Source organism: Oncorhynchus tshawytscha, linkage group LG33, assembly GCF_018296145.1.
Source record: "Oncorhynchus tshawytscha isolate Ot180627B linkage group LG33, Otsh_v2.0, whole genome shotgun sequence".
Classification (NCBI taxonomy): domain Eukaryota; kingdom Metazoa; phylum Chordata; class Actinopteri; order Salmoniformes; family Salmonidae; genus Oncorhynchus; species Oncorhynchus tshawytscha.
In genome coordinates, this window is record NC_056461.1 from 25,144,505 (window position 1) to 25,167,032 (window position 22,528).

The 22,528-nt window shown below is 43.0% G+C and overlaps 1 protein-coding gene across 1 annotated transcript in view; it reads left to right on the forward strand.

Annotated features, from left to right (window-relative positions):
* Window positions 1-22,528, forward strand: part of LOC112233457 (nuclear pore complex protein Nup214-like) — a 65,675-nt gene that overhangs the window by 3,070 nt on the left and 40,077 nt on the right. The window contains 23 exon segments of the mRNA XM_042311735.1: window positions 4,780-4,975; window positions 5,129-5,283; window positions 5,627-5,825; window positions 5,946-6,016; window positions 6,138-6,201; window positions 6,341-6,444; window positions 6,601-6,707; window positions 6,892-6,958; window positions 7,506-7,632; window positions 8,724-8,882; window positions 9,029-9,524; window positions 9,635-9,774; window positions 12,019-12,101; window positions 12,201-12,284; window positions 14,093-14,242; window positions 14,468-14,626; window positions 14,851-14,957; window positions 15,097-15,288; window positions 17,808-17,890; window positions 17,978-18,061; window positions 18,152-18,448; window positions 18,697-18,864; window positions 19,591-19,699. Of these exon segments, the coding sequence (XP_042167669.1) occupies window positions 4,780-4,975; window positions 5,129-5,283; window positions 5,627-5,825; window positions 5,946-6,016; window positions 6,138-6,201; window positions 6,341-6,444; window positions 6,601-6,707; window positions 6,892-6,958; window positions 7,506-7,632; window positions 8,724-8,882; window positions 9,029-9,524; window positions 9,635-9,774; window positions 12,019-12,101; window positions 12,201-12,284; window positions 14,093-14,242; window positions 14,468-14,626; window positions 14,851-14,957; window positions 15,097-15,288; window positions 17,808-17,890; window positions 17,978-18,061; window positions 18,152-18,448; window positions 18,697-18,864; window positions 19,591-19,699 (3,401 nt within the window).

Sequence of the window (22,528 nt, forward strand, 5' to 3'; positions counted from 1 at the left end):
TAAGATTCTGTATTTTTGGAACGGAAGAGACTGATTAGCTTCCGTACTTACGTAAATGTGATATTTCAGTTTTTTAAAAACCTATTTTTGCTTTATCATTATGGGGTATTGTGTGTAGATTAATGAGGAAAATTTAAATTTGATCAATTTTAGTATAAGGCTGTAATGTAACAACATTTGGAAAAAGTGAAGGGGTCAGAATACTTTCCGAATGCACTGTATGTCTGCCCTTCATAAAACTAGACTGGGTATCGTCAATGACTTGTTCAAGACTATTTTGAAGTCTTTCTGCAAAGATGGATGCTAGTAGCTTTCCATCATTGTTCATCAATGTGATTGGTCTGCAATGTTCTATCATCATGGGATCTTTGTTTGGTGTGGTGATTACAGAATGAGGCATTGTGTCATAGAAACAGGCAGGACCTTAAATCAATTGCCTCCTTCAAGGGACATTCAATATATATTCAACAATATCCTCCTGAAAATCTTTAGAGAATTCACTAATAATGCCATCATTCCCTGGAGATTTGTTTTCTTTTCATTTGCTGATCATTTTTTTATTTCAATAATATAAAAAAATCATCACATGACTTCATCACATGAAAATTCAAATAAATTCATCACATGAAGTCTTCGTCTATGAACTTTGCATAGTCTTTAACATAGTCTAGAAAGGCATACATGTCACTAGTAGGACAGGCAACACTGGTGTCAAATCAAATTTGTCACATGCGCCTAATACAATAGGTTATTACATACAAGCCCTTAACCAACAATGCAGTTTTAAGAACAATAAGAGTTATATTGTCTAAATAAACTAGTTTTTAATTTTATTTTAAGTAACACAAAATAACAAGGCTATACTGGGGGTACTGGTACCGAGTCAATGTGCAGGGTTGCAGGTTAGTTCATTTGCAGGGTTACAGGTTAGTCAAGGTAATATGAACATGTAGGTAAGGGTGAAGTGACTGGATAGATAAAGATTACCATAGCTATATTAAGCTTATGAATAGAGGTAAATTCAGTACATATTTCTTTTTGCTATAAGCTGTAAAACAAACAAAAAGTATTCACCTTCCTCTAACCATCTTGATATTACAAATTCCCCTTTTGCTCTCTCTCTCCATACATTTGGTCCAGTTCTAGCTGTAATTTTTTTTTATTGACCCTTCATCAAGGTCCTCAATAGAGATTAAATAAAGTATTACTTTAACACTTTTCTCTTTTCTCAATCTTTTAAGTTAAGCAATTTATTTACTGCTCTTCATGGCTGTTTGTCTTAATTTCATACTTCATTATTTCCCAATAGACTTAAGTAGATTGGCTTTTCTCCCATTTTCTTGCATAATATCTTTAGCATCCATCTTGAATTTATCATCTCCCAAAATTGAGTTTCCAATAACACCAGTTCGGTTGATTAACTTCATAGCCATTCATATTTAGTGATAAGAATATAACTTTATGGTCATTAAGAATAGATGGTTCAATGGATACCTTGACTACAGTATTATCTAATGAATTAGAAGTCAACCAGAAGTCAATTCTTTACTGCCTGGGACATATCCTTGTTACACCTTGTTACACAGTCCTTTTTATCAGGATATTTCGATATCCACCTATCAAATAACCCAAGACATAGATGATTAAACTCAGGATTAACAATACTGGATCTATTAGGAGTGGGGTATCTGTCAAACATCACATTAAAAACAGAGGTAAAATCTCCACCTAGGATCATTTTGTTTAACACTTTACTTGACACCCAGCGTCATGACATGTTATGCCACTGTCAAAATCTGTCATAATATGGTCATACCACTGTCATGACATATTTAGACCTGTTGTGACATATCTTGCATTTTATGGCTTGTTATGACACCTACGTAAGCGTGTCTAAACCTACTACACAAGGCCACAGTATGTTTATATAACATTTTCAGAAATGGACAATCTGAAATTATTGTAATTGCGTACAAAACTGTCAGACATGCACCTACACCAATGCTCTTTTACTGATGGCTGGGATGAATGCAGGAGCAGGACAAGACACCGTCTTTTTGACTGATGACTCTCATAAGGGCATGTATGTGATAATCACAAGACCGATATGCCTATGATAGTCATAATGCTTCTTGACGGTGTCATAAAGTGTATTTTTTTTAGTCCAAGTAAAGTGACACAGGATGGTCGTAATGCTTCATGAGTGTCATAAAGTGTATTTTCTGAAAGTTATTTAAAATATGATGGGAAAAACACTTGGCTATAAAGAATTTATAACAACAACATTGTAAGAAACACATTTTCAAACGAGGAAAATTCTTGGCAGGGAAAAAACGCATTAGAATAAATGTGGTTTGACACACTTGTGTAGCTGTCATAACCAGCCATAAAATAACACAATATACACTACATGACCAAAAGTATGTGGACACCTGCTTGTCAAACATCTCGTTCCAAAATCATGGGCATTAATATGGAGTTGGTCTGCCCTTTGCTTCTATAACAACCTCCTCTCTTCTGGGAAGGCTTTCCACTAGATGTTGGAACATTGCTGTGGGGACTTGCTTCCATTCAGCCAGAAGAGCACGCTTGGCATTGCGAATGGTAATCTTAGGCTTGTGTGCGGCTGCTTGGGCCATGAAAATCCATTTCAGGAAGCACCAGACGAACAGTTATTGTGCTGGCGTTGCTTCCAGAGGCCGTTTGAAACTCGGTAGTGGGTGTTGCAACTGAGGACAGACAATATTTACGCGCCTCAACACTCAGCGGCCTCATTCTGTGAGCTTGTGTGGCCTACCACTTTGTGGCTGAGCCGTTGTTGCTCAGCCACACTCAACGTTTCCACTTCACAAAAACAGCATTTACAGTTGACGGGGCAGCTCTAGCAGGGCAGAAATTTGAGAAACTGACTTGTTGGAAAAGTGGCATCCTATGCCACGTTGAAAGTCACGGAGCTCTAAAAGAAGGCCATTCTACTGCCAATGTGTGTCTATGGAGATTGCATGGCTGGGTGCTTGATTTTCTACACCTGTCAGCAACGGGTATGACTGAAATAGCCGAATGCGCTAATTTGAAGGTGTCCCCACATACTTTTGTTTACAATACCTTTCAAACGTTTGGGGTCAGTTAGTAATGTCCTTGTTTTTGAAAGAAAAGCAAAAAAATGTCCATTACAATAACATCAAATTGATCAGAAATACAGTGTAGACATTGTTAATGTTGTAAATGACTATTGTAGCTGGAAATATCTACTTAGGTTGCTGATAATGGGCCTCTAAAAACCATCACTCCTGTGTTCCAATGGCACATTGTGTTAGCTAATCCAAGTTTATAATTTTAAAAGTCTAATTGATCATTTGAAAACCCTTTTGCAATTATGTTAGCACAGCTGAAAACTGTCCTGATTAAAGAAGCAATAAACCTGGCCTTCTTTAGTCAACAGAGAAGAGGCGACTCCGGGATGCTGGCCTTCTCGGCAGAGTCCCTCTGTCCAGTGTCTGTTCTTTTGCCCATCTTAATCTTTTATTTTTATTGGCCAGTCTGAGATATGGCTTTTTCTTTGAAACTCTGCCTAGTTGGCCAGCATCCCGGAGTCACCTCTTCACTTTTAACGTTAAGACTGGTGTTTTGCGGGTACTATTTAATGAAGCTGCCAGTTGAGGACTTGTGATGCGTCTGTTTCTCAATCTAGACACTCTAATGTACTTGTCCTCTTGCTCAGTTGTGCACCGGGGCCTCCCACTCCTCTTTCCATTCTGGTTAGAGGCAGTTTGCGCTGTTTTGTGAACACAACGTGCCATTGGATCACAGGAGTGATGGTTGCTGATAATGGGCCTCTGTACGGCTATGTAAATATTACATAAAAAACAAGCCATTTCCAGCTACAATAGTCATTTACAACATTAACAATGTCTACTCTGTATTTCTGATCAATTTGATGTTATTTAATGGACAAAAAATGTGATTTTCTTTCAAAAACAAGGACATTTCTAAGTGACACCAAACTTTAAAATGGTAGTTTATGTCACAACAGGTGTAAATATATGGGTCAGGGCAGTGTTATGTCTGCTGATATGACATGGTTATAACTGTCATAATGTTATAATGGTGGGTGTCAAATAAAACTTTACCTACTACTGATGACCTTTCCTTTAAATGTACCTCTTAAAACTGCTACTCTAGCGATAACCATTTATGAATGTTGTGCTCTGAATCTTGTTCAAATCAAATCAAATTTATTTATATAGCCCTTCGTACATCAGCTGATATCTCAAAGTGCTGTACAGAAACCCAGGCTAAAACCCCAAACAGCAAGCAATGCAGGTGTAGAAGCACGGTGGCTAGGAAAAACTCCCTAGAAAGACCAAAACCTAGGAAGAAACCTAGAGAGGAACCAGGCTATGTGGGGTGGCCAGTCCTCTTCTGGCTGTGCCGGGTGGAGATTATAACAGAACATGGCCAAGATGTTCAAATGTTCATAAATGACCAGCATGGTCGTATAATAATAAGGCAGAACAGTTGTTTTTGCTATTAATAGGAGCATTTTTCCCCAGAAGGCATTCGTTCAGCTACTAGCTATCCCAACATTGGGGGTAGTAGTACTATAATAAAGCACCACTAACTACCCTTTTGACTTATTAACAAATCTAACTCATCCTATCAACAATATATGTTTATTAACATAGTCAATGTTCTTTACAGGTCTTAAACCAGTAGCCTACAGTACAAGACTTTCAGCGCTATCACGGTCATTAAGTATTTTATTATTATTTTATGCAGGATTTTCAGTTCCGGCAAATGAAGAAAACCCGAGTATTTGATTCACCCGATGACCTGCCAAAGGATAGATCAAGTCTACTTGCCATCTCAAACAAATTCGGACTGACATTTGTCGGACTAGACAAAAAGATCAAGGTGTACCGCACGCGGGACATCCTAGCTGCAGACAAAGTTGATGGGAACTCCAATGAAATAAGTAAGAATGTCCTTAAATTGGTCATTCCATCTTGTACAGTTTTTGCTAAGCGAAGACTGTTAATGGCTTGCCTTGGCCAATTTGACTTGATTTCTACCCTTTTCTCTACATCTTACTCCCTTCTCTCTGTTATCCCATTTCTCTCTCCCTTAGTTGAGGGGATAGCAGCCTTGGCTGATGTTGCTGTGGAGTTGCCTGTGCACAACCTGGGCCTCAGCAGTGATGAGCTCACCCTGTCAGTCAGCGGCATGTCAGAGGAGTGTGGCCTGTCATTGGACTTCTACGACGTCCGTACCTTCATCAACAAGGTGATTAACTGACTCATAACAACCCCCACCTGCTAATGGAGCAGATGGATCGCTTTATGTTCTAGTATCTGCTGCAATATGTGTGTTCTCTTCATTTTTCATTAGAATCTGTTATGGCCTGCTTTTTTGAGAGGCAATATGTCCATCTTTGGGGGACAGTGTAAGAAAACCACTTTTTTTTCAGAGTGAAGTGATACGGTTTCGTCATGGTGAAAAAGAGTTCAGAGTCCAAGCTTTGATATCAGCCACAAGCACAATAAGACTAGTCACCCCCACTTCTTCAATTCCGTATTTTCCCCACACACTTAATCCCCTCACTTCTATGGCTGTCCCCTTTCTCCAGGCCCGACAACAGAAATTGCCGTTTGTGACTCTGCGACCTGGAGTCGGCCTGGGCATAATTGTGCAGGACCTCAAATGGAACCCGGTGCAGGCGTCCATGCTGGCCACCTGTCTGTCTGACGGCAGCATGATGGTGCTTGAGGTCACAGACAGCATCACAGTGCAGGCCCAGCTTCCCGCCACTGAAGGAATCACCTGTGGTGAGTGTGACAGTGTGTCATCACATTAAAGATTATTATGCTGAAATTATTTACATTTTTATGTGATTATCATTTATACAGTTTTGCTCACTATTTCTGTCATCCTCTCTCTTCATACAGTATGCTGGAGTCCCAAAGGAAAGCAAGTGGCAGCAGGAAAAATGAATGCGACAGTCAGTCAGTACACTCCAGTAAGTCTGACCCATCAACTCCAGCATAGTACAGTAATTGTAGACGCACTCATTATTCCTGTGCCATGTGTATGATGTAGTATATGCCCTGGTGTGACTCTGACTCTGCTCTCCTGAACAGGGGCTTCAGGAGAAGAAAGTGATCCCTTGCCCAAGCTTCTACAGCTCCGACAACCCTGTCAAAGGTAAACTGGACACAGATCCCGCTGGTCTGAAGCAATAAACCTCTTAGCCTTTTTAGACATTTTCAGTGCCTTTTATTCTCCGGCCAAATAACCCGAATCTCACAGATATGTTTTCTTTGTGTTGTCCTTTCTCTGTCAGTACTTGATGTGCAGTGGCTGAGTACGTTTGTGTTTGCCGTGGCGTATGCAGCAGCCGATGGCTGTCCAGAAACACCCCCTGAACTGGTGGTGATCTCCCTCCCTGTGAGTAGTACCGCTGCTCTGCCGTACAGCTGAATGATTAGAACATTTTGCAGTGTTTAATTGTTATAATATTACAAGGTTCATTTCACGCAGTGACAAATGTTTTCCTTCCTGATAGATTGTGACATTTTGACAATTAACATGTTGATCTGACAGACAAAGACCGAGAAGAGGGAGGAGAGGTACCTAAACTTCAACGACCCCGTCTACGGCACCTGCACAGAGAGACAGCTGCACTACTTCCTCAGCCACATAGAGGACTGGTGAGACGCTGCCCACTCTGTATTCTGCACTGCCTGTGTACAGTACACTGCAAAAGCTAAAAAGCTCTTGTTTGTAGAAAGTGGCTTTTGTATGCGTACTTAGTTGGTATAAGCTCTGTTCTGTTTTGAGGAACAACCGTGAGGTTGGTTAATCACATATACTCGTTGTTTCTCCTTTTTTCAGGGATGTTGTTCTTGCCGCCTCGGCAGCCTCCATTGAAGTCAGTGTCATCGCCAAGCAAGAAGATAAGGTAATATTTGGGGACCCGCTATTGGTTTGATTCTCACCTTGGGTCTTAGAAACTGTAGCAGGTCAATGTGGATTTCTCAACTTCAGATGTCTTTGTGCACGACTTAGTCAGATCCACTAGGTACCTCCCACAAGCAAACATCACCTCAGCATCTTCTGATAAATTATTATAGAGTAGCAAAGCCTAGGTGGCATGTAGCCTAGCGGCTAAGAGCGTTGGGACATAACCGAAAAGTTGCTGGTTCGAATCCCCAAGCTGGCAAGGTGGAAAAATCTGCCGTTCTGCCCTTGAGTAAGGCCGTTAACCCCAAACAACAACTACTCCCCGGGTGCAATGACTTGGACGTCGGTTAAAATAGCCCCCGCACCTATTTGATTAAGAGGGGTTGGGTTAAATGCGCAAGACACGTTTCGGTTTAATACATTCCGTTGTGCAACTGACTAGGTATCACCTTTCCCTTCCCAAAGGCCAACTGATGTTGATCAAGTGAGCAACTGAGTGTCTATGTCATGTAACCTCTGCCATGTGCTGTTGTGGTGTTGTTCAGTCCAACTGGGAGCTGTGGCTGCTGGAGGACGCCAGTAGGGGAGAGCTGCCCGTTTCACAGAATAACGATGACACGCTGCCTTTGGGCCTGGCCATTGTCTACACCAGCCAGCAGGAGATCCACATCAGTGAGTGGTTGCTGCTCTCTCCTCTTCTAACTTTCCACATTCTTCTATGACCCCATTCCAAACTGGTCACTTGATCCTTGACCTGCATTAGGATTTGTAAATGTTTAAAGTAAGCTATTTGACAGACACTTCCGCCAACCTGCCATATTGTTACCAGTCCAGTTCGCCCAGATCTGAGAATGTAGACTACACTGGAAGCTTCAAGCAAAATAAGATGGTGAACCATTTGGAATCAGCTGATATGTTGGTCAACCATGGCAGGATCAGTGAATGTTGCACTTCAATTAGATGCATAGTTAAACTTTTTGTAATACACTGTGCAATGTTCATCTCCTCAGTAGCAGTTGGTAGGCAACGCTGGTTGGCGCAGTGTTTTTTTTGGGCAGCTGTGAGATGAAAAGTGATAAGCTACTGTCTCAGAATCTACTGTTTAAGGCAGTCAGACAGTCACATAGCACCGCTGATGTTGCTGTCTGGGCTACCCACTCAAAAGGACTCCACCAGCAAACCAAATCAGCAGTTTGTGCAGCATTTTGAAATGATTGTACTCTGATCAAACCTAAGTGAGACCTCAGCTTTGTTGGAGAGAAAGAGCGAGGGAGAGATGGTGAGGCCCACGCTCATTAGAATGACTCAGACAAATGAAATTACAACAAACAGCATAGCCAGACAAGCATATCTGAGAATGTTGATGAGGTTTACCTTGAGCTTTCCAAACTTTTGTTTTCTCTATAGAGAGCAGTCTCAGGCACAGTCATTATTTGTCTCATCACACTGGCCTTAGTGATGGTGCTCGGGGATTTGTTTCTTATTAAGACCTTAAGGTCTCTTAACTCACACAGAAATATAGCCCTTCCTATGCTCTGTCCTTGTACTTATCTCAGCTTTGTGTATGTGTGGGTGTGCATCTGCCTCGAGAGCTTTAGTGTGTTTGACCATGTGGGTGTTTGTGTGCCTTTCAATGGCTGTGGGTTTGCTTTTGTATTGAAGTCTGTGTGTTTATGCCTGTGTGTTTCTCTCTGACTACCCATAGTTGTACTGCGCTTCTCGTTGGCCCTCTAACATAACTATCACCTCAACTGTCGTTACAGCCGATGAGAAGACTCTTCCCCCGGTGCCCACTCTGCTGCTTCTGTCTACAGACGGAGTGTTGTGCCCCTTTTCACTGCTCAACCTTAACCCTGGGGCCAAGCAGCTGGTCGCTGCCCCCACCAACCTGGCTCTGGACGGAGAGAGACTGCCCCCTGCGGGTCTGGAGGAACTTTTTCATATTTACAAATAGTTGTATTTATTTTATGTCTCACTGGAGACATTTGTCTTATGATACTTGCTATACCTATACTACTAACATACTGTGGAGTACTTATAATAGTGTTGTGATATGGCCCACTAAAAGCAGCGCTCTCCTCTGCTTTGCAGGTTCTGCAGCCCCCCCGCCCCCTTACCCAACCCCTCTCGCATCAACCCTGGGGTCATTCCCTCCTCTCCGCCCCCCTTGTCCCCCACGCAGACTCCCCTGCCTCCCTGTTCACCACCACAGCCCCTGCCCCAGCTCCAGTCTCCTCATCCGGCTTCTCATTCTCCATGCCCCCTTCCTCCTCCACTGCTCCTCCCGCCTTGTCCCTCGGGGGCTACACGGCCTTCAGCGCGGCCCCAGCTTCGGGCACCTCCGCTGGCTTCTCCTTCGCCTCCAAGCCTCTGACTGATACCCCCGCCGCAGCCTCCTCCTTCTCCTTCAGTGCCCCCAAGCCTCCAGTGGTGGAATCTACTCCAGAACCCTCCCCCACTCCGACGCCCACCCCCCAGCGCCTGGCCACCGCCTCCCCTATCACGGTTTTCCGAGGTACCCCCGAGCCAGCCACTCCCGCTGTGAAGATGAACCTCAGTGACAGGTGAGAGGAGAGTTTGATATAACTTGCTGAATAACTTTTACTGTGTTCGCATATCTCTTAGATGCAAGCTGGCTGACTTGGCTAGATATATTTATGTTTCTGTTCCTCAGGTTCCTGGCAGTGGAGACCCCTGCTCCAGCTGCTGTTACAGCCTCCCTACCCTTCTCCTTCATCCCCAAACCTGCATTCTTTGAGCCCACCAGCCAGCCCGCCCCGCTGCCCATTGTCACCAGTCCCACAGCCATGCCAGGTAAGGAGAATGATGAGCTTTACAGCATTATTCATACATATTTATATGAATGGCTTTGATAAAATAATAACATTTTAATTTGTATACCAACATTAGCATATTTGTCAAATCAAATCAAATGTTATTTGTCACATACACAAGCAGATGTTAATGCGAGTGTAGCGAAATGCTTGTGTTTCTAGTTCCGACCATGCAGTAATATCTAACAAGTAATCTAACAATTTCACAACAACTACCTTATACACACAAGTGTAAAGAAATGAATAAGAATATGTACATAAAAATATATGAATGAGTGATGGCTGAACGGCATAGGCAAGATGCACTAGATGGTATAGAATACAGTATATACATATTAGATGAGTAATGTAGACTATGTAAACATTATATAAAGTGGCATTGTTTAAAGTGGCTAGTGATACATTTATTACATTTATTATTAAAATGGCTAGAGTTGAGTCAGTATGTTGGCAGCAGCCACTCAATGTTAGTGATGGCTGTTTAACAGTCTGATGGCCTTGAGATAGAAGCTGTTTTTCTGTCTCTCGGTCCCTGCTTTGATGCACCTGTACTGACCTCACCTTCTGGATGATCGCGGGGTGAACAGGCAGTGGCTCGGGTGGTTGTTGTCCTGGAGGGCAGGTAGTTTGCCCCCGGTGGTGTGTTGTGCAGACCACACTACCCTCTGGAGAGCCTTACGGTTATGGGCGGAGCAGTTGCCGTACCAGGCGGCGATACAGCCCGACAGGATGCTCTCGATTGTGCATCTGTAGGAGTTTGAGTGTTTTTGGTGACAAGCCGAATTTCTTCAGCCTCCTGAGGTTGAAGAGGTGCTGTTGCGCCTTCTTCACCACGCTGTCTGTGTGGGTGGACCATTTCAGTTTGTCCGTGATGTGTACGCCGAGGAACTTAACTTTCCACCCTCTCCACTACTGTCCCGTCGATGTGGATAGGGGGACGCTCCCTCTGCTGTTTCCTGAAGTCCACAATCATCTCCTTTGTTTTGTTTACATTGAGTGTGAGGTTATTTTCCTGACACCACACTCAGAGGGCCCTCACCTCCTCCCTGTAGGCCGTCTCGTTGTTTTTGGTAATCAAGCCTACCACTATAGTGTCATCTGCAAACTTGATGATTGAGTTGGAGGCGTGCATGGCCACGCAGTCGTGGGTGAACAGGGAGTACAGGAGAGGGCTGAGAACGCACCCTTGTGGGGCCCCAGTGTTGAGGATCAGCAAGTTTGGAGGGTACTATGGTGTTAAATGCTGAGCTATAGTCGAGGAACAGCATTCTTACATTGATATTCCTCTTGTCCAGATGGGTTAGGGCAGCGTGATTGCGATTGCATTGTCTGTGGACCTATTGGGGTGGTAAGCAAATTGGAGTGGGTCTAGGGTGTCAGGTAGGGTGGGGGTGATATGGTCCTTGACTCGTCTCTCAAAGCACTTCATGGTGATGGAAGTGAGTACTACGGGGCGGTAGTCATTTAGCTCAGTTACCTTAGCTTTCTTGGGAACAGGAACAATGGTGGCCCTCTTGAAGCATGTGGGAACAGCAGACTGGGATAAGGATTGAGTATGTCTGTAAACACACAAGCCAGCTGGTCTGCGCATGCTCTAAGGACGCGGCTGGGGATGCCGTCTGGGCCTGCAGCCTTGCGAGGGTTTTACTCGCGTTGGCTGCAGTGAAGGAGAGCCCGCTGGTTTTGGTAGTGGTCGTGTCAGTGGCACTGTATTGTCCTCAAAGCGAGCAAAAAAGTTGTTTAGTCTGTCTGGGAGCAAGACATCGTGGTCGGCGATGGGGCTGGTTTTCTTTTGTAGTCTGTGATTGACTGTAGACCCTGCCACATACAGTGCCTTGCGAAAGTATTCGGCCCCCTTTTACTTAGCGACCTTTTGCCACATTTCAGGCTTCAAACATAAAGATATAAAACTGTATTTTTTTTGTGAAGAATCAACAACAAGTGGGACACAATCATGAAGTGGAACGACATTTATTGGATATTTCAAACTTTTTAACAAATCAAAAACTGAAAAATTGGGCGTGCAAAATTATTCAGCCCCCTTAAGTTAATACTTTGTAGCGCCACCTTTTGCTGCGATTACAGCTGTAAGTTGCTTGGGGTATGTCTCTATACTGACGCTTAGCTTGTTTGATTGCCTTGCGGAGGGAATAGCTACACTGTTTGTATTCAGTCATGTTGTAGTTTGGTTTGTGATCCTTTATCTTTTCTGTCTCATCCCCAGTTCGCCCAGTCCAAACCAGTACACCCCCCATCGTTGCACAAAAACCTGCCCCAGCCACCCAGACAAGTGCACCCACTCCACAGGTATTAAATCATCAGCCTTCTCGGGTATTAGGCCAATCCATTTCTTGTAGTACCGGTCATAATAGTAGAGACAAAATCTGTCTGTGTTCCCTCCTGTAGGCAGCACTGAGTGTGAAGGCCCTGGAGAGACAGCTGCAGCAGAGGAAGGACTCGGACCCAGTCATGGCTGGAATACTGGAGGAGGTAACAGATTAATCTTTCTCTTAAAGCTGTAATCTGCACATGTGAAACAGCACCACTGTTCGTCCCAGCGTCTTTGTTATTGTTTTGTTTGGTTGATGAAACAGAGGTGAGGAGTGTCCGGCATTGTGATTTAAAAAAATATATATATACACCAGTCAAAAGTTTGGACACACCTACTCATTCAAGGGTTTTTCTTCATTTTTAGTATTTTCTACATTGTAGAATAATAGTGAAGACATCAAAACTATGAAATAAAACCCATAAAAACAAATCCAAATATATTTTAGTTTCTTCAAAGTAGCCACCCTTTGTGTTGATGACAGCTTTGCACACTCTTGGCATTCTCTCAACCAGCTTCATGAGGAATGTATTTCCAACAGTCTTGAAGGAGCTCCCACATATGCTGAGCACTTGTCGGCTGCTTTTCCTTCACTTCTCGGTCTCTCATCCCAAACCATCTCAGTTGGGTTGAGGTCGGGTAAATGTCCCACTAAGCGCAAACCAGATGGGATGGTATATTGCTGCAGAATGCTGTGGTAGCCTTGCTGGTTAAGTGTGCCTTGAATTATAAAAAATCACTGACAGTGTCACAAGCAAAGCACCATCACACCATCACCTCAATGCGGTGGGAACCATACATGCGGAGATCATCCGTTTACCATCTCTGCGTCTCATAAAGACACGGTGGTTAGAACCAAAAATCTCCAATTTGATCTCATCAGACCAAAGGGCAGATTTCCACTTGTCTAATGTCCATTGCTTGTGTTTTTTGGCCCAAGCAAGTCTCTTCTTCTTATTGGTGTCCTTTAGTAGTGGTTTCTTTGCAGCAATTTGACCATGAAGGCCTGATTCACGCAGTCTCCTCTGAATAGTTGATGTTGAGATGTCTCTTACTTGAACTCTGAAGCATTTGTTTGGGCTGCAATCTGAGGCTGGTAACTCTAATGAACTTATGCTCTGCAGCAGAGGTAACTCTGGGTCTTCCTTTCCTGTGGCGGTCCTCATGAGAGACAGTTTCATCATAGCGCCTGACGGTTTTTTCAACTGCTCTTGAAGAAACTTTGAAAGTTCTTGAAGTTTTCCACATTGACTGACCTTCATGTAATGATGGACTGTCATTTCTCTTTGCCTATTTGATCTGTTCTTGCAATAATATGGACTTGGTCTTTTACCAAACAGGGCTATCTTCTGTCTACTACCCCTACCTTGTCACAACACAACTGATTGGCTCAAACGCATTAAGAACATATTAACTTTTAGCAAGGCACACCTGTTAATTGAAATGCATTCCAGGTGACTACCTCATGAAGCTGGTTGAGTGAATGCCAAGAGTGTGCAAAGCTGTCACCAAGGCAAAGGGTGGCTACTAATCTCAAATATAAAATATATTTTGATTTGTTTTAACACTTTTTTTGGTTACTACATGATTCCACATGTGTTGTTTAATAGTGTTGAAGTCTAAACTATTATTCTACAATGTAAAAAATGTAAAAAATGGTTCTGTATAGAAGAAAGTATGTGGCCATCCCTTCAAATTAGTGGATTTGGCTATTTCAGCCACACCCGTTGCTGACAGGTGTATAAAATCTCCATAGACAAACACTGGCAGTAGAATGGCCTTACATAGTTTTGATGTCTTCACTATTATTCTACAATGTAGAAAATAGTAAAAACCTCACATAATCACTGTAGTTAACCCACAAAGGAATCGAACCCACCACTTGGCTATTTCCAGCACCATGCTCCAATCATTTTACAGTAAGTATATTGTCCTCATGGTAGCTTCATGCTGATTGTGTTCCTCTCAGATTGGCCATTTCCAGAAGGAGCTGGCTGACCTGAAGGCGCGCAGCCACAAGGCAGACTTTAGAGTGGGCACCATAGAGGAGATGAAGGAGCTGAGGAAAGAGTCTAAAGATCTCCACGTCTTCACCCTGGAGATAAAAGAAACCACTGAGGTACGAACTGAATTTGATTAGATTGTATTATTAAAATGAGAGGTAAAGCCAGTCTGAATCAGGACATGAAGCTTGGTGAAGTTGCCATTGTTAATGTATCCAGTTGTGTCCAATTCAAAATAACACACAACAAACTGGTACCACACACACTACAACCTCCTAAAGACAAAGACCCTTTCTATCCCTCATAGGCTCTGACCATGTGTGTGTTCTTGTTCTCCCCAGTCTCTCCATGGGGACATCAGCACTCTGAAAACCACCATGCTGGAGGGCTTTGCCGGTGCAGAGGACGCCAAGGCCATGAGTGAGCTCAACAGAGACAGAGGCTACCTGCAGCTGCTGTACAAGAAACCACTGGACCCACGCAGTGAAGACCAACTCAAGGTAAGCCTGGGGGGGAGGAGGATGATTGCTCTATACATTATGGGAGGATGAGATGGATGGTTGGGTGTGTAAAGGGAACTTCCATGATTCATCAGAGTGGATGTTTTAGAAATGGCAAAGGCAAAACACTATTGAACAAGATGACCCATGTTAAACAGTTTTTCGTACAGCAGACTTTGTTTTGTTGGGTGTTAATTTCCTTGTGGTTTTTTCCCCTTAACCAGGAGATCCGCAGGCTGTACCAGTATGTGAAGTTTGCTGTGGAGGATGTGAACGACGTGTTGGACCTGGAGTGGGAGAAACATCTGGAGAAGAAGAAGAAGAAACAGAAGTGAGTGAGAAAAAGAAAATAGATCACTTTAATTTTTGACCTGTAATTAATTTCCTATGACGATTTTCTCATTATCATTCATTGTATGTTAAATGTTTCCTTTCTAACCAATTCCCTCTGTGACTCCTGTCTCTCCCAGACACATGATTGTCCCAGAAAGGGAGGCTCTGTTCACAGCCCTGGCCAACAACCTGGACATCATCAACCAGCAGAAGCAGAGACTGGACACACTGGTCAAAGACCTCCATGCCCTGCGGCTCTACAACAAGACTGCAGCCTGGAGTACTCCTGGCCCCACCCAGCCCGCTGCAGCCACCCCCACAGAACAGGGGTATGTACAAGGGTGTATACCTGAAATACAATGGCCAGATATGTAGCAGCACGAGGATGTTTTTGGTCTGTTCAGTTTTTTATATGTCAAATGTTCATTGGGGCATGTGTGTGTTGCAAATAATGATGCACAGTGGATTAAAAATGAAGTAGGCTATCAGTCCTCATGAACTCAGTTCTCATGCTGCCAAACATACTAGAGGTCGACCGATTAATCGGAATGGCCGATTTATTTCGGGCCGATTTCAAGTTTTCATAACAATCGGAAATCGGTATTTTTGGACACTGATTAAAAAATATATATATATTTTAGACCTTTATTTAACTAGGCAAGTCAGTTAAGAACACATTCTTATTTTCAATGACGGCCTAGTAACGGTGGGTTAACTGCCTTGTTCAGGGACAGCAATCGTTGCACGACTGTACCTAACCATAAACATCAATGACTTTCTTAAAATCAATACACAGAAGTATATATTTTTAAACCTGCATATTTAGCTAAAAGAAATCCAGGTTAGCAGGCAATATTAACCAGGTGAAATTGTGTCACTTCTCTTGCGTTCATTGCATGCAGAGTCAGGGTATATGCAACAGTTTGGGCCGTCTGGCTCGTTGCAAACTAATTTGCCAGAATGTTACTTAATTATGACATAACATTGAAGGTTGTGCAATGTAACAGGAATATTTAGACTTATGGATGCCACCCGTTAGATAAAATACGTAACTGTTCCATATTTCACTGAAAAAATAAATGTTTTGTTTTCGAGATGATAGTTTCCGGATTCGACCATATTAATGACCTACGGCTCGTATTTCTGTGTGTTGTTATGTTATAATTAAGTCTATGATTTGATAGAGCAGTCTGACTGAGCGATGGTAGGCACCAGCAGGCTCGTAAGCATTCATTCAAACAGCAATTTTGTGCGTTTTCCAGCAGCTCTTCGCAATGCTTCAAGCATTGTGCTGTTTATGACTTCAAGCCTATCAACTCCCGAGATTAGGCTGGTGTAATCGATGTGAAATGGCTAGCTAGTTAGCGGGGTGCGCGCTAATAGCGTTTCAAATGTCACTCACTCTGAGACTTGGAGTAGTTGTTCCCCTTTCTCTGCATGGGTAACGCTGCTTCGAGGGTGGCTGTTGTCGTTGTGTTCCTGGTTCGAGCCCAGGTAGGAGTGAGGAGAGGGACGGAAGCTATACTGTTACACTGGCTATAGTAAAGTGCCTATAAGAACATCCAATAGTCAAATGAAATACAAATGGTATAGAGAAATAGTCCTATAATTCCTATAATAACTACAACCTAAAACTTCTTACCTGGGAATATTAAAGACTCATGTTAAAAGGAACCACCAGCTTTCATATGTACTTATGTTCTGAGCAAGGAACTTAAACGTTAGCTTTCTTAAATGGCACATATTGCACTTTTACTTTATTCTCCAACACTTTGTTTTTGCATTATTTAAACAAAATTGAATATATTTCATTAATGTATTATATTAAGTTAAAATAAGTGTTCATTCAGTATTGTAACAATGACAATTACAACAAATAAATAAAACAAATCGATCCGAGTATTCAGTATCGGCCTTTTTTGGTCCTCCAATAATCGGTATCGGCGTTGAAAAATCATAATCGGTCGACCTCTAAAACATACCCTAGTAAAACTGACTATCCTACCGATCCTTGACTTTGGCGATGTCATTTACAAAATAGACTCCAACACTCTACTCAGCAAATTGGATGCAGTTTATCACAGTGCCATCCGTTTTGTCCCCAAAGCCCCATATACTACCCACCACTGCGACCTGTATGCTCTCGTTGGCTGGTCCTTGCTACATATTCGTCGCCAAACCCACTGGCTCCAGGTCATCTATAAGTCTTTGCTAGGTAAAGCCCTGCCTTATCTCAGCTCACTGGTCACAATAGCAGCACCCACCCGTAGCACACTGTCCAGCAGGTATATTTCACTGGTCATCCCCAAAGCCAACACCTACTTTGGCCGCCTTTCCTTCCAGTTCTCTGCTTCCAATGACTGGAACGAATTGCAAAAATCACTGAAGTTGGAGACTTATATCTCCCTCACTAACTTTAAGCGTTAGCTATCAGAGCAGCTTACCGATCGCTGCAGCTGTACACAGCCCATCTGTAAATAGCCCATCCAACCAACTACATACCTCATCCCCATATTTGTTTTTGTTTTTCTGCTCTTTTGCACACCAGTATTTCTACTTGCACATCCTCATCTGCACATATCACTCCAGTGTAAATTGATCAATTGTAATTACTTCGTCACTATTGGCCTATTTATTGCCTTACCTCTTTACTTCTTTTGCACACACTTTACAGATGTTTCTATTGTGTTATTGACTGTACGTTTGTTTATCCCATGAGTACCTGTTGTTTTTGTCGCACTGTTTTGCTTTATCTTGGCCAGGTCGCAGTTGTAAATGAGAATTTGTTCTCAACTGGCCTACCTGGTTATATAAAGGTGAAATAAAAAAATACTTTTGTGTTTAATAGTTTGGACAACGAGCTGGAGAGTTTGAGAGATGCACTCCTGAAAGCCAGTCTAGACACCATTCCTAAGACCTTAAAGTCTTCAGGTAAAGTACTTTCCAACCCGTGTATCACTGTGTTAACTATTGTTCTTGAGTGATGTAAATGTATTATGATTCTTTCCACTTCTTCAGCCAAGATGTCTCCAGTGAAGCAGTCTCAATTGCGTAACTTCCTCTCCAAGAGGCAGACACCACCAGTCCGCTCCACTGCTCCAGGTACTCCCAACACACAGAACATAGTGAGCAGTGTAGTGTAAGTAATGTGTGGAATGTACTTCTCCTGAATGGTTCCATCTTTTACCCCAGCCAACCTGTTCCGCTCGGCCTTCCTCTCTCCCAATTACTACGAGGATCTGGACGATGTGAGCTCCACCTCCTCCCTGTCTCAGGCCCTTGACCCAGACTACTCCCACTGTTTTGAGGAGGAACTGGAGCCCGAGCCTGCCCCCCTCCCCGTGCTGCCCACCTCTATGCCCCGCCACCCCACAGTGGTACGCACCCCTTCCATAGCCCCAGGGTTTGGTGCCATCCAGTCCACTCCTTTCAGCAAGGTGCACCAGGGCCTGGGCATGGGCCTGGGACTCAGCCCCATCCTAAGCACAGGTAGGAAACTCCATTGACTTTTTAGTTTACCTTTATTTAACCAGGTTGGTCAGATAACAAGAGGTTCTAAAACGTTGTTTTTGTACTATGTAGTTTGTATTGCATGTTTTATCTTCTAGTAACAACCATCAGGACAGAGAGGGGACAGCCAACCATATGACAATGTGCTGTTCAATGTGGTTTTCAGAGAGCTGGTCTCTTGTACAGTAAGTTATCAAATGTACTAACATCTTTAGCGATTTTTCTAGCTCCAACCAATAAGATCAACATGGGAGGTGCGGACAGTACGGCACTAGCCACTAAGACGGTGAAGCACGGAGCCCCTCCCACTGAGAAGGCCACACCCGTCCCCCTCCCTGCCCAACAGGCTGCTGCTAAAGCTGCTTTCCTCAGGCAAATGGCTAATCAGAAAACAGGTAGGCGGGGCTGGACATTTGTAGAGGTTGCAAATAATGGAAAGTGTAATGCCTTTGTGACTGTTTTTCTGTCACTGTAACTCCCATACAACGTTGCATTTACCTAGTAAAAATCTATCAATGTTTCATTTTCTGCTCCGCACAGGACATGGGACCTGTTTCCGTATTGTTCGACCATATTATGCTCTTTTAACCTCAGTAGTATAACTTGCTAGTTTGTTAATTTTTCAATCTGGGAAGAAGCTTTCATTGGTGGACTCGCTACACTGAAAACAGTTTGACAATCCGATGTATTGACCAGCAGAGCTTTAGTGACCGGTAAAGCTTTTCAGCTCACCATCTGTCCTCATGCCATATTCATACTCTGACACCATGGGGAGACAAAGACCAGGATCACTGGTGAACTGACAACCCCATGGTTTTACGATGCAGAATTATGGTTGATAAAACTTTAGTCAACAAATTCAATTATCTAAACAGTACTTTTAATTAATTAGGCCTATTCATGGTAGTATACGTCTGTGTGTCAGTAACCCAACATAACGTGACATTTAGTACTGTTAGATGCACACAATTATGCTATTATTGTGGATAGTCAGATTAATATAATAGTTTGAGTAAAATGTTTGCATCCTTTGCAAGAATTTCAACATGCTTTTGCATGTATTTTATCACTTTTGTGTAATGATGATGATCATTTGATTTTTCTCCTTTGTGGACAACCAGTGGTCAGTTCCTCTCTGGCAGAGTCTACCCTGAAGACCGTTCCCCAGGTGGTCAACGTCCAGGAGCTCAAGGACAAAGGACCGCCACTGCCTGTATCCACTGTGATCAAGTAAGTCTTCATCTTTATTACCATCCCTCTTCATCAGGGCTTTACCTGGAGCCTACTTTCAACAATGCTAGGCACCTTTTCTGATTGCAGTTCCCAAAACATAAAATATATGCACATAGATAAGACATTATATTTAAAAATATATATATGTAGATAAGAAATGTGACAAAGTAAATACATTTCTCGTGATTAGGAGCACGGCTGAAGGATTCCTATCTCATACCACTACAATATTACAATAATTGGATGATTCCAATCTGACTCACCATTACTGTACACAGAACCTACAGTCCACATTAATACTGTACACCGCAGCATTCTTGTGTGTGTTTCTGTTTGTCTAAGTTAAAGTCCTGTGCACTGCAGTGTTGGGTCTGCTGACAGTGCTGTGTCCCTCACAGAGTCCCTTAGGGTCTGCCACAGTGAATCTGTTTCTCTTTTTTTAAACAACTCAAGTCACGGAAATACGTCTTCCTTAGTCTAATAAGCATAACTTGTATTTTTTTGAGTTTGAGCGATGCAGGGTCTTCCGATTGGCCAGGCTTTAAAATGAGGTCACGGTAGAGGAAGAGAGGGGTAGAGGGAGAGAATCGTTATTTTAGCTTGGTGAGGCATGTTTACAGTGACTCGCTGAGGCAGAAAGATACAGCCACATACAAATAGGGGCAATGAAAAGAACGTGGTGAGCGAGTGTGCCATATACAGTACACAAAACATACTGTGAAATATTTCCCCTGGTCCAGCACATAGACGGTCACAGCACTAGACTGGCGCTGCATGGGGGGGGCTGTGTATGTGGGGGATGGGCATACACGTGGGCAATGGACCATGATATAAAGTATGTGTGTGAGAGCGAGAGTGTGTGCGCGGGGGGGGCACCCAGGTTGTAACGCTAATGGGGTATATGTGAAGGGCATTGGTGTATAGACTAGACTAAAGCGTGATATTGAACCCTTAAGATCAACACACACAAAAAGACATCAAGTATTTTTATGTGAATATGTCTAGAGACTGAAAGCATTAAAGAGATTCTCCGGTACTTTTGTATACTTTTTAGCCAGTAGTTCTGCTGTGTGTGCATCTTGCTATCTGTCACTCAAATAGCGAGGGGCTGAAGTTCATTGGCTATAAATCGAATTGCTAGGGGGCTGGCCCAGGGAAAATGGCACATAAGTTTCCAGAAAAAGTAACTTTCAAACTGGATTTTGTGGCTAATTGAGGTAACACAGTAGTACTGCTCATAGATTATGCATATACAGTGGGTCAAAAAAGTATTTAGTCAGCCACCAATTGTGCAAGTTCTCCCACTTAAAAAGATGAGAGGCCTGTAATTTTCATCATAGGTACACTTAAACTATGACAGACAAAATGAGAAGAAAAAAAACAGAAAATCACATTGTAGGATTTTTAATGTATTTATTTGCAAATGATCATGGAAAAGAAGTATTTGGTCAATAACAAAAGTTTATCTCAATACTTTGTCATTGCCAACAAAGGGTATATAACAGAGGTCAAATGTTTTCTGTAAGTCTTCATAAGGTTTTCACACACTGTTGCTGGTATTTTGGCCCATTCCTCCATGCAGATATCCTCTAGAGCAGTGATGTTTTGGGGCTGTTGCTGGGCAACACGTACTTTCATCTCCCTCCAAAGATTTTCTATGGGGTTGAGATCTGGAGACTGGCTAGGCCACTCCAGGACCTTGAAATGCTTCTTACGAAGCCACTCCTTTGTTGCCCGGGCGGTGTGTTTGGGATCATTGTCATGCTGAAAGACCCAGCCACGTTTCATCTTCAATGCCCTTGCTGATGGAAGGAGGTTTTCACTCAAAATCTCACGATACATGGCCCCATTCATTCTTTCCTTTACACGGATCAGTCGTCCTGGTCCCTTTGCAGAAAAACAGCCCCAAAGCATGATGTTTCCACCCCCATGCTTCACAGTAGGTATGGTGTTCTTTGGATGCAACTCAGCATTCTTTGTCCTCCAAACACGACGAGTTGAGTTTTTACCAAAAAGTTCTATTTTGGTTTCATCTGACCATATGCTCTCTAGCAAACTTCAGACGGGCCTGGACATGTACTGGCTTAAGTAGGGGGACACGTCTGGCACTGCAGGATTTGAGTCCCTGGCGGCGTAGTGTGTTACTGATGGTAGGCTTTGTTACTTTGGTCCCAGCTCTCTGCAGGTCATTCACTAGGTCCCCCCGTGTGGTTCTGGGATTTTTGCTCACCGTTCTTGTGATCATTTTGACCCCACGGGGTGAGATCTTGCGTGGAGCCCCAGATCGAGGGAGATTATCAGTAGTCTTGTATGTCTTCAATTTCCTAATAATTGCTCCCACAGTTGGTTTCTTCAAACCAAGCTGCTTACCTATTGCAGATTCAGTCTTCCCAGCCTGGTGCAGGTCTACAATTTTATTTCTGGTGTCCTTTGACAGCTCTGTGTTCTTGGCCATAGTGGAGTTTGGAGTATGACTGTTTGAGGTTGTGGACAGGTGTCTTTTATTCAGATAACAAGTTCAAACAGGTGCCATTAATAAAGGTAATGAGTGGAGGACAGAGGAGCCTCTTAAAGAAGAAGTTACTGGTCTTTGAGAGCCAGAAATCTTGCTTGTTTGTTGGTGACCAAATACTTATTTTCCACCATAATTTGCAAATAAATTCATTAAAAATCCTACAATGTGATTTTCTGGATTTTTTTTTCTAATTTTGTCTGTCATAGTTGAAGTGTACCTATGATGAAGATTACAGGCCTCTCATCGTTTTAAGTGGGAGAACTTGCACAATTGGTGGCTGACTAAATACTTTTTTGCCCCACTGTATGAAG